The 12,602-nt window shown below is 37.9% G+C and overlaps 1 protein-coding gene across 1 annotated transcript; it reads right to left on the bottom strand.

The window, feature by feature from the left end:
• Positions 1 to 443: 443 nt before the first annotated feature.
• On the bottom strand, positions 444 to 1,856 carry LOC103964863 (18 kDa seed maturation protein-like). The gene is made up of 2 exons (XM_009377852.2): positions 1,376 to 1,856; positions 444 to 1,040 (listed from the first exon to the last, which is right to left on the bottom strand). Exons 1-2 carry the CDS (start codon positions 1,481 to 1,483, stop codon positions 642 to 644), a joined length of 507 nt encoding a protein of 168 aa, XP_009376127.2. The 5' UTR covers positions 1,484 to 1,856; the 3' UTR covers positions 444 to 641.
• Positions 1,857 to 12,602: the final 10,746 nt, after the last annotated feature.

Genomic DNA, 12,602 nt, shown 5'->3' with positions numbered 1-12,602 from the left:
TCTTAAATTATCAGCACGAGACGTCATCGTGGCGCTATTAATCATATCATACAAGTAATTATCAGTTATGTCAACCCTGAAAGTTTGTTTCAAAATATCTCAATTCGACTTGAAAAGTATTGGATCAAAATATTTTCCGGTGGGGAAGTAGACCACTCTTGCTGTCATTATTACTTTACGAACCCATGTTAAATATAAGGCACATGCATTGACAGAAGATTAGCTCAAATGATTTCTTAATTAATCCGAAGTTTTTAGGAACATAGGCAGTTAGATCTACTCATCTTCTAGGGCTGTTTATGCAGGATATGCTTGTAACTGGATTGATTTAGCATTTCATAGTTCCATCTAGATTCGATATTGGGGGAACGGGACGCTCTAAATCGCTCTGAGCAGAAAGAAAATAATACAATCTACTATCCACATAATCTAGATCCAAAAAATGATAAAATCAATAAACCAAAATTAGTGACTTCAAAGACTCCAAATTTTATACTACTAAAAACTAAGCAAATATCAAGATAAACAACTTCAACCCACCAAAACCGTTACCTATAAAAACACCACATATTACACATTGACCCACAAAAAAGTTTTTAGGCCCACACCAAGGCCCATAATTCAAAAACAAAGAGTCTATCTCAATTATAGGTCCCACCAGTCCCATAGTTAGGTACATTCCCGCCAACACGAGTGTTGTGGGCTGTGGTCCGACCCGTACCCGTGTTGATCCCAACAGGGTGCGCGCCCACCGCACCCTCCGTCACTTGGCCCGCAGGCTGACCGGTGCCGTGGCCAGGTAGTGCGGACATCTGGTGAGTTCCAGTCGGCTGCCCTGTGGCCCCAGTCGTAGAATACGTGTGTGTTCCAGTGCCAGCACCGGTCGCAGTATAGCCGGTAGCCCCTGCCTCATCCCGCCGAGCCGCGGCGTTTTGCTCCATGGCATTACGTTTGTTGATCTCGGCATCGACTATTCTCTCCTCTTTCTTTCCGGCCGCCACGTCCTTTTCAATTGGGTCGCTGCATTTCATCTTCTCCACCTATATATGCAAAAATCACATTAGAAAATAAGAACAAAAATAAGGTGTAATACACGAGAAAGCAAATCATACAGAAATGATAGAAGCCTCGAACGTTCAAGAAATGCTATGGGGTGTTTGATTAAAAGAATAATTAAAGTATCGTCCAATTTCCGCCACTTAATTTGTTACTACAATGAAGTGTCACATCATCTCACAGTTGGCGCATCTGTGAGACGAGCCTTCGTGAAGATTTTCTCGATATTATGCTCAAATCTTATAGTGGTGAACAAAGTGATTCACTTAAAAACTCAATAAAACAACTGAAAAATTATGATGTATGTATGCATGTCAACCTTTTCTTGCACGGTGGGTTTGGTCTTTTCCATGCCAGAGTTAGCAGAGGCTGCTATATTAGCAGCTGCTTCTTTTATCGACTCCATCGCGTTCTTCCCGCTTTGCATTTTTCACTCCATTAATCTTTCGTTTTTTTTCCTAAATTTCCAGTAAAAGTAATTTCTCTTGAATTTCTCTCTAGGGTTGGAGCAGCTTTACATGCTGGAGCTGCACTTCGAATACTGGGGGTTAGAGGAAGTTCTGGGGTTACGGCATGTGTAATAATACAAAGCTGAGGTGGAGGCTGGAGAGAAGCATCACGGTTCATCTGTCGACACATGTAGACACGTGTAATAATATATGCCAAAGGATGAGACTGAATGAGGGTTTGAATTTGGTTTCCTTCCCCACCGGATCCAAATGTTTGGTGTAGCCGTGTCCTGGGAGATAACGACCCAGTTTTCAGTGCTGGGGGACACCGATGCCGACTGAAGACGAAACCGTCTGTGTTTTCTTTTCCTTCCTTTAATATTATCTCCCCCATTGGAGTTAGGTGCGTGTTAAATAGGTGTCCAGAGGTCAAGATATTAGAGGGTGACATTCATTTGTACTAATAGTTGGGCGGGCACAGAAGATTTGAAGGTGACTAGTAATAGTACCGCGTTGCCTTTGGTAAAAGTACTTCGGTGGGTATACAGCGACTGCTGCGTTGTTGGCTGCGATTTCGTCCGGGTTTCGGTTATTTATCTATTTATTTATTATTTTAGCTGTTGAAACTTTGGAAGGTCTTGGTTTTGGTTTTGAGTTCTTTTTCTTCTTTTAATGCAAAAACATATATTGTTTGAGATTTGAGTTTAACAGACATTGGACCGTGGAGGATGATTAGACTCGATATTTTAACACTTTTTATGATTGAATTGTTGAAGTTGTCAGGGTTTTCTGGTGTTAGGGTTAGGTTTTCTAGTTTCCAAGGTTTGTTTGAAGTGGTGGTTTATAATTCCTATTCTTGAGCGACAAGTAGTTTTATTTTGATTTAAACTTTAGTCATGTACCCCGTAATTAGGGCTGTTAAACGCGGGCTATTTGCTTTCAATTCTAGTTCTTTGTAAAGCCATTTATGCCGTTGATTTCTTGAATTCCAATAAGAGAAATTCTCCCCATAATAAGTGCAACAGACCTTCATTTACGAGTTTATCAAGCGTTCTTTTTCAGTTCTAACATCTGGTATTAGATGACACATCCCGATCTTGATATTTCCCAAATATCAGGGTAGGTACGAGTTGGCCGACACCCAAGGGTGACAAAAACCATTTATTGAAGGCAAATGCAGAGAACAAGAAATAAATAAGACTTATAAATTTAAAATATAATGAATATGCATTTCAGGAACGTGTTCAGAGCAGACATCTAATCTAGAATATATACTAAAAGAATTTATATAAAAATTGAATGAATAAAAGAATGGGTCCTACACCGAGAGGACTCGAAGATGCCGCTGCAAAAGTGCCTTGACGCGGGGATTGTATGCCTTGATTCTAGTCCTGAAGAGGGTGCAAAACAAACATGAGTGGACCAGTTGATATATATATATATATAGATATAATAAAACAGTTATCAACATGCTAACCACAGGTTTTATTAAAACACATACATCATGATAAATAAAATAGGTTTTCCAAAACCTAGCATGTTGTGCAATGTCTCAAAACATATCTCGTATATATCGTAATCACTAATGAATGTCCAATATCCCTCTAGGCCCCATGCCAACTCCCAGTCTCTGTGCCAATTGCCAGAGGAAAATCACCCCCAGGCCCCATGCTAGCTCCCCGTCCCTGTGCTAATAGCCAGAGGAAAACCATCTTCGGGCCCTATGCCAACACCGTAACCGTCGCCTGGGACGAAATGTATCCCTTGTCTCGTAGCGGAATAGGGACCACTAGGTAAGTACAAAACCATTGAACATATATATATATATATTTGAAAAGCAACTTCATAGTATAAAGTCATCCATCATCTATACTATAAAGAGGTGTTCGAAACATGTTCTAAATATTATATCATCATCTATAAGATATTCTATAAATAACATGTATTATAGGAAAAATAGTAATAATTCAAACTAGCCTCAATAAGCATGTTATCTCATAAAACGTTTCATAAAACGTAATCATTAAATCATGTTTTTCATGTATGCATTTCTACTATTAAAACATGCATTTTAAGAAGGGGTCCACTCATAGATACTTAGCCGCCGAAGAGCCATGCAACCTAGCGAAGAAGGAAATGCCATAGATAATTGCCCCTAAGCACATAAAGGGTACAATTAATAAAGCTCTATCCAAACGATTTAATTTGGGAAAACGAACGTCAAAAATGGATTTAGGACGTTGAATTACCCTAAGAAGGGTCCCAGGTAAATTTCATAAAAGTCAATAGAATATTCCCCGACGGAATATTCCCTAATGAAATATTCCCTAACAGAATATTCTCTAAAAAAGGGTTTGGGCCGGTTAGGGTTTAGGGTTTGAAAGGTTAAAGGGTTTGGTGGTTAAGGCCCTAGGTTAAAAAGGGCTTGGGTTAGGCTTTTAAAAGGGTTGGGCTTTAAGGGTTTCTAATTTAAAAAGGTTTTTAGGGCTGGGTTAGTGACGGGCCTGGGCCCAAATGCACGGCCCAATGGCCTTTGGTTTCCAGAAAAACAATAAAATAAATAAATAAATAAATAAATAAAAGAGGGTTCGGGATTTGGGGGTCATTGGCCTAAGGCTCGAGTTCTAAATGGCCCAAAGGCCTAAGTGACAAAAGGTTAGGGGTTTAGGCTTTAGGCTAATGGGTTTGGGTTTCATTTGCTTGGGCTTAGGAAATTGGGTTTAGGTTGGGCTCAGCTTTGGTTTGGACTGGGCTACCTCGGGCCAGTTCTTTGGCCCGTTTGTTATGTGGGTTGCCGAAACCAATTCAGAAGGCCGGATTCCGGCCGGGAGATTGAACAAACTTTAAATGTTCATAGCTTTGTCAATATTCAACGAAATCGAGTGATTCAAAAACAAAAATCATAGTTCTCGACGAGACCAAGAGAATGGTACCTCGCATGACATCTAACTCATCGTGGTTTGGCCTGAAAATTCCTCAAAAGCCGCGGAGGTCGTCAGAAACTGGTTAAGATTCAAATGGATATAACTTCTTCAATACTCAACGAAATTGGGTGAAACAAAAAGGAAAGTTGTAGTACTCAGCGAGAAGAAGAGATTGATACCTTGCAAGCTGGCCAAGTCACCGTGGTTTGGCCGGAACTTGCCTCGAAAGGGGCGGTGCTTGCCGGAAAATTTAGAAAAGCTACTCTGAGCTATTTTCTGCGATTCACACATATACACCACTTAAGACAACCTTCGATCTAACCCTAAAACACAACCCAAAGGTTTCTAGAAGCTTACCAATGTCGAAAAAATACGAAACACATCGGAGAAGACGATGAACAGTGACACCGTCGCTGTTGGGGTTCCACGAAGCTTTGCTTGAGTTTTCCCGAGGTTCTTACGTTTAGTGGTGTTGGTTTGGGGTTGTTGTTGCTTATGTGAGTGACAAACTTGAGAAGAGAGGGAAAAATCACAGAGGGAGAAAGGTTCGGAAGTCACATAGGGGAGTGAAGAAAAGCAGTAGAAGAGGGAGAGAAATATGAGGTTACAGGGAGAGAAGAGATGAGAGAGAGAAAGAGTTATAAAAATCAGAGAAGGAAAGAAAAGGGGAAGGGAATTGGGGGACAAATCAGGAGGTGGGCCCCTTGGACTCACCAATTAAGACCCAAATACCAATTTTAAAAGAAAAAGATTAGCCTAAGGTAAACTTTCACGAAAATACCCCCTTCATTTTGATAAAATCAGGACGGGTTGTTACATTAGAGCCCATCACTGGGTTTTGATCAAAGCCTAAAACACTAGCTAGTTCAGCATGAAGCAGCAACGACTTAACTATTGAAAGTAGCTTTGTGCAACTTGCAATCCCAAAAGTTGATAGACACTATGACCACTGGAGCATGCTGATGGAGAATTTTTTACACAAGGAGTATTGGAGCTTGGTGGAAATCCGGATTCTTGCAGCATCATAAAGAATGGATCTTACTAATGCACAGAGGAAGGCAATTAATGATCAAAAGTTGGAAGATTTGAAGACTTAAAACTACCTGTTTCAAGCCATTGATCGATGAGTTCTGAAGACAAACTTAAAAAAGACAATGTGAACGATATTTGGGCTCCCTGAAGTAGAAGTATCAAGGCACGACACAAGTCAAGCGTCCACAATTGCTAGCTTTTCGCAAAGAGTTTAAGGTACTTCACATAAAGGTAGGAGAATTCATGAATCACTACTTTGGACGCACTCTCACCATAGAAAACAAGATGAGAGTTCATAGAGAAAAGATGAGCGATGTGGTTGTCATTGAGAAAATTCTAGAATCCAGGACTCCAAAATATGATTATGTTGTGTGCTCCATTGAGGAGTCAAACAATATGGACACCATGTCCATGAATGAATAACAAAGCCATTTGTTGGTGCATCAAAAGATGAGCAGGATGTTATGGATTAATAAGCACTAAAGGTAACTCATGAAGCTTAACCAAGATGAAGAGGTGGGGGTCGCAGTGCTTTCAACGGACAAGGAAGAGGACATGTTAGATATGGACTTGATCAATCTACCTATGAATGTTATAATTGTCACGAACTGAGTCATTTTCAGTAGGCGTGCGTAAAGAAATGAAATGACCAAAGGTCCAGTACGCATACACAAGTACAGAGATGTTGATGGCTTATGTGGATGTTAAGAAAGTTAGAAGTGATGAACTAGATTCAGGATGAAACAATCACATGTATGTCAAGAAGGAGTTCTTTTCTAGATCGATAAAAACTTTTAGAGAATTCGTGAAATTAGGAAACAACTCAAGCTTAGTTATGCCAGGGAAAAGAAATGTTCGTATGGAAGCAAATGGAATCATGCAGGTGATCCTTAGGGTATTCTATGTACCAAAATTGAAGAACAATTTACTGAGCATTGGGCAGTTGCAAGAGAAGGGTCTGGCCGTACTTATGCAACATGTATGTAAACTTTATCATCTTGAGAAGGGTTTAAATAATCATGGAAACTGAAATGTCCTCCAATAGAATGTTCATACTGTTTGCTCAATCATTGACAAATGAGCAAAGATGCCTTAACTCTCTCACTGTAGATTAATCTCAACTTTGGTTCGTCGTTATGGGCACCTGAGTTGGATGGTCTAAAGGTCATTCAACGGAAGAAAATGGTGCAAGGGCTACCACAGCTCAAAGCTCTTATGGAAGTTTGTGAAAGTTGTTTGGTGGGAAAGCAATAAAGAAATTTATTCCCAAAAGAAAGCACATGCAGAGCCTCTTACATTCTTCAATTAGTTCATGCTGAGTTATGTAGATCAATTAATCCTACCTCAAATAGCAAGAAAAGTTATTGAATCACCTTCATTAATGATTTTATACTTCCCGGTTCAAAATTAAGAAGCTTTTGTTACTTTTAAAGGCCACAAAGCTAGGTTTGAGAAGGAAACTGGTACATGCATAAGGAGCTTTCATACATATCGGGGAGGTGAATTTACATCACAGGAGTTTATCAACTTTTGTAATGTAAATGGAATTCAAAGTCAACTAACTGCTGCCTACACACTCTAGAATAAAATGGGGCCGTCGAAAGAGAATAAACGAACTATGATGAACATGGTTGAAGCATGCTTTCAACGAAAAAAAGATTCCAAAGACTTTCCGGGAAGAAGTAGTGAACTAGACCATTCATGTTTTGAGCAAGAGTCCAGCACTTGTATTGAAGAATATGACTCCAAAAGAAGCTTGAAGTGGTTATAAACCATCAACGGATTATTGAGTATTTGGATGCCTTTCTCATGTCCCTATTCTTAATAGTAGAATGGTTAAATTGGATGATAAGAGCTTTAAGTGCATTTTTTTTGGAGTTAGTGAAAAATCCATGGCATACAAACTATTTGATCCAATTACTCAAAAAGTAGTTTTGAGATGAGACGTGGTATATGAAAAGGACAAAGGTTGGGACTGGGATGACAATCACGAAAAAAAAAAATCTTGGGTGATTTTGAATGGACAGTGCATGGAAAAGAATGTCCATAAGATGATGAAAAGGAACCTGACATTAACGCCACTAAAGAAGCTTTAGAAAATGAAAAGTCTGAACAAGGAGAAAGTTTCTAAAATGAAGTGACAGATGATGGCTCTGCCAGTGAAGGACGAAGAAGAAGACAACCTGCTTGGATGAGGGACTATGTGAGTAGACAAGGTCTATCTAAGGAAGAAGACATGGCTTATTTAGTGTTGGAATCCAGTTAACACACCACTATATGCGGAGTAAGTGCACAAATTTGAGCAACCTGCAAATGAATAAACAACCATGAGTAAGCCTAAAACCCGGGGGTGTGTGCTGGCCAAAGACTTTCCGACGATCAAGTTAGTGAATAGTTTTTGGACTCAAGCAGTGGGCAAGAGAATTCAAGTATGAAGATGGCATTACTCGAGATGAACCCTAGATGGGTATTTATACCGTGGACTGTGGGAAGAGACATTTTTAAGATAGAATCCTCGTACTAAGGCGGGTGAATCCTACAAGATATCTAAAAATATATATTGCACCCTTTTAGGAGCTGTGATTACTTGCGGCACACGCCAATTCCTAGAATGTAGGAGCTCTAAGACTATATAAGGATTTAATTACGTATATATCCGGATCAGATTGTGTATCTTGTGGAACAAACAAAGTCCTCTAGCAGAGTTACTCGAACTTTGCCTATTGCCCCGGAACAAGATGATGATGGCATCGCTGCTTCATGTATGCCGCTCTGTCTAATACAGCTCCGCTCGGAGCAGGTGACTCCATGACTAGACTTTTGTTGCAACTATATTCAAATCAGGCTTACTACCCTGAAAAATCATAGTCCCACACTTTATTCTCTTTGTTGACAGTGATCTCGTCTCTTATGAAGAAGCCGTGAAAAGCACAAAATGGAGAAAAGTTATGAATTTAAGAGATTAAAGCCATAGAAAAAAATGATACTCGGATGTTGATAGAGCTGCCACCTAGGGAAAAATGATTGTGGTTAAATTAGTCTATAAAACGAAGATCAATGAGAAGGGAGAAATGGATAAATACAAGGCACATTTGGTTGCAAAATGGTATAGTTACAATACAGAGTGGATTGTGCAGAAGTATTTGAATCTGTGGCTCATTTGGATACTTTTCAAGTCGTCATTTCACTTGCAGCTCATAAATGATGAATGATTTATCAGTTAGATGCCAAGTCAGCCTTCCTACATGGAGAAATAAACGAAGAAGTGTTTGTTGCACAACCTCCTAACAACGTACAAAAGGGTCATGAACAGAAAGTGAGAAAACTTTTTATGGTGTTAAACAAACTCCTTGAGCTTGGTACAGTTGTATGGAATCCTACTTTGTCAAAGAAGGCTTCAGAAAATGTCTTTGTACACTCTTTATTTATCAAAACAACAGATGTAGGTAAAATTTTAATTTGTTTCTCTATGTTGATGATTTAATATTCATTGGAAATGATGAAGTGATGTTCAAAGAGTTCAAACATTCTATGACAATTGAATTTGACATGACTGATATTGGGAGGATGAGCCATTTTCTTGGTATTAAAGTAATGCAAATGTCGAATGGTATTTTTATTAGTCAACATAAATATGTTTAGGAGGTCTTGGAGAAATTTAACATGGATAAGTGCAATCCAGCTAATAATCCTGTTGTTCCTGGCTTCAAACTTGTGAAGGATGAAGATGGTGTTAAGGTTAAAAACACTCATTATAAGTGGATCGTAGAAAGCCTAATGTACCTGATTGCCACACGGCCCGACATGATGTTTATAATAGGCTTAATTAGCAGCTACATGCAGTACTAAACTCTATTTACAAGCAGCAAATAGTGTGTTGATATACTTGAAGGGCACAATTAGTTTTGGTTTATTCTACAATGTTCTACTGGAAGAGAGAAAATAAAGAACTCATTGGTTACACAGATAGTTACTATGCTAGTGATCAGGATGATAGGAAGAGTACGTCAGGGTATGTTTTTACACTGAATTCAGGAGTAGTGTCATGGTTTTCAAGGAAAGACCATGTGGTTCCTATGTCTACCAATGAAGTTGAATTCATTGTTGCAGCATCGACTGCCTGTCAAGCAATATGGTTGAGAAGGGTTTTGCAAGAGCTCAGTTATGAACAATGTACTGTGATAACATTCCTGCAATCAAACGTTTGAAGAACCCAGTAACGCATGATCACAACAAATATATAGATCTTTGTTTTCATTTCCTCGTGAGCTCACCAAGGATGAAGTTGAACAATTAGTGTCCTACTCAGGAGCAAGTTGCAGATATAATGACAAAGCCTTTGGACATATTCCTGAAGATGCGGGAGTTAATGGGTGTTTGTTCACTTTTAGGTATAAACTGATTGCTGATGACATTCAATTTAGGGGAGGATGTTGAAGTTATTAGGGTAGTTGTTAGGGCTAGGTTTCTTAGTTTCTAGGGTTTGTTTCAAGTAGTGGTTAATAATCCTTATTCTTAAGGGATAAATCATTTTATTGGGAATAAGATTCTCTCCTCTCTTTTTTTCCCTCCCATTCCTTCCCTTCCTAATTGAATGGTCACAATTAAGCTACGTCAACATCTTATATTAATTTATAACAAGAGAAAGATAAAATAAGAGAATGTGAGAGGAGGGGATGGAAGGGGATGGAAAGAGGAGGGGAGAGAATCCTAGTCCGTTTTATTTTCACTTAAACTTTAGTCATGTACCACGTAATTAGGGTTGTTAAACGTGGGCTGGTTGCTTTCAATTCCATTTTCTTTGTAAGGCTTATTTTGTAGTTGATGCGCATGAATTCAATAAGAGAAATTCTCTTAGCTATTGATAGGATGACAACGTGGCGGATTGGGTTTGGAAGCCATTTCCATACCCAAACCTATTTATTTTCCCCAAACGCGAAACCATAGAATCCTCGAACGGGTTTTCCCTATAATCGAACCCATTGGGTAACGAATTTTTCATTGTGGAATGGTTTTCCCCATTATGATATTTACATATTTGTATATTTATTTATATTATTAATTAAATAAATAAAGAATTTTGAATAAAAACAATATTAAATAAATTGTTATTATTAATACGATTGATACAATGCATCTAAGTAATATTAAACATCTAAATATTAAAAAAAAGTAATATTGAATATTTATATTACCAAGATAGCATTTACTTTCTTGAAATTTAAGCACATAATTTATAATATTAATGATATGAAAATATTTAATTAATTTCATTTGAATAATTCATGATTTTTCATATAATAAATATTTATATTTTTTCATTAATAAATTATACGATTTTGTTTTGGGTATGGGTTCGGTGTGGAGACCTCAATATCCAAACTCGAAACCGAAAAACTTACATGATGGGTACCCATTACCATAAAATACTCGGAATTTAATGCCCAAAACCGAACCATTCAGATCAGTTACTTGCTGAGATCAGATTTGACGGGTTAAATTGCCATCCCTAGCTATTGAGTGCAATATCAAACTTTCATATACAAGTTTATCAAGCGTTCTTTTTTGGTTCTAACGTGAATAACAATTTTTCCTTATTGAAAATGACCCTATATTTGAGAGGTTTGTGAGTTCATATTTGTGAAGGTATGAAGGTAAAAAACATCGATGAAAGAAGAAACTTAGTAAGGACTTATAAGGTTTGAGATATTTATCGTATTGTCAATTGGTTTTATGGTGGAACTCCAATTTTCTTTAAGTATCAGAGCAGGTTTGGCCCAAAGTCCTATGGCCACACGTGCTCCAGGTCACACAATTTGCATTGTCCACGTCTTAGGCTTGAAAATCTGCTACATATGAGGAGGTGTGCGAGAATATGAAAGTAAAAAGAGTTCTACATTGATGAAAGGAGAAACTTAGCAAGAATTTGGGTTACTTCTTATATTGTCAATTGATTTTATAAAACCCTAACTTTCTTTAATATTTAGGCTTAAGTACAAAATTTGAATCCAAATTTTCAAATTTAGTGGAACGGTCTTATGATGTCTTGCTTGATTTCTCAGCCACCACCAAATGCAATTATTGCTCATTAAGGGAATTTATTAATTTCAATCAAGGTTCTAAAAGACGCTAGGCGCTAGTCGGGCAGTGGGCTGGGGCCTAGCGCCTAGGAGGCTAGGTAGATTTAAGTAAATCTATTGTATTTCGTGTAAATAAGTGTCTATTTATACTTAAAAAATATATATATATATATATATATATATAATTTCATCATAAACTAGAAAATAGAATTACATATATATTATGAAGTATTAGAACATAATGAAAACATTGGGAGCAAACATATAACGTGTGTTTATTTAAGTGTTCAATAAGTCTCTTACAATTTATTGGAAACAATAAAATGCAAAAGGAAAGTTATATATTTTCTATCTAAGTGAGTTGCAACCTAGGCAGGTGTCTAGGTGGGTCTGGGTTGGTGCTTAGGTGGTTTAGGCGGGTGCCTAGGTGGTCTATGACACGCCTTGATCCTGATGTCCGGGGGACATCGGGATGGCCACGTGTTGGCTGACACCCGAGGATGGCGTAAGCCATTTAATGAATGCATATGCCGAAAACATGTGAAACATGCATATAAATTTCACGCATAACTATGCAATGTAATATTCATATAGAAACCTTACCAAAATAATATAATAATATTCAACCGTCAATAAAATGATAGTGATAATGCACGACATGTTAGAGCATATATCTAATTCAGAATACAAGCAGAATGTGTGATAGGAAGTGCTATTACAAATGAAGTCAAAGCAGAGAGGATGACTGGTATCACTGGTAGGGGAATGCCTTGTAGCTTGGATCGTATGCCTTGTTCCTATGTCATGAGGGGGCCAAAATAAACATGAGTGGACCAAGTTGATATATATATATATATATATATATATATATGTGTGTGTGTGTGTGTGTGTGTGTGTGTACATATAATATTGAAACAGTTATTCAACAATGTACTAACCCCTAAAGTTTTATGGAAACTCAATAGTATAATATGTAATAGGTTTTTCTGAAAAACCTTAGCATGCCATAAAACCTTCGTTAAACATATATCGTATATAGTGTGCTAACTAGTGGTATCATA

The sequence above is a fragment of a genome, unplaced genomic scaffold, assembly GCF_019419815.1.
Source record: "Pyrus x bretschneideri cultivar Hongxiangsu unplaced genomic scaffold, Pyrus_bretschneideri_v1 Contig9, whole genome shotgun sequence".
NCBI lineage: Eukaryota > Viridiplantae > Streptophyta > Magnoliopsida > Rosales > Rosaceae > Pyrus > Pyrus x bretschneideri.
This window is presented reverse-complemented; position numbering and strand designations above follow the sequence as displayed.

Coding starts and splice junctions, on each gene's coding strand:
- LOC103964863 (XM_009377852.2), bottom strand. CDS start 1,483: ATGCAAAGCGGGAAGAACGCGATGGAGTCGATAAAAGAAGCAGCTGCT. Junction 1,041..1,375: donor AACCCACCGTGCAAGAAAAG/GTTGACATGCAT, acceptor TTGCATATATAG/GTGGAGAAGATGAAATGCAG.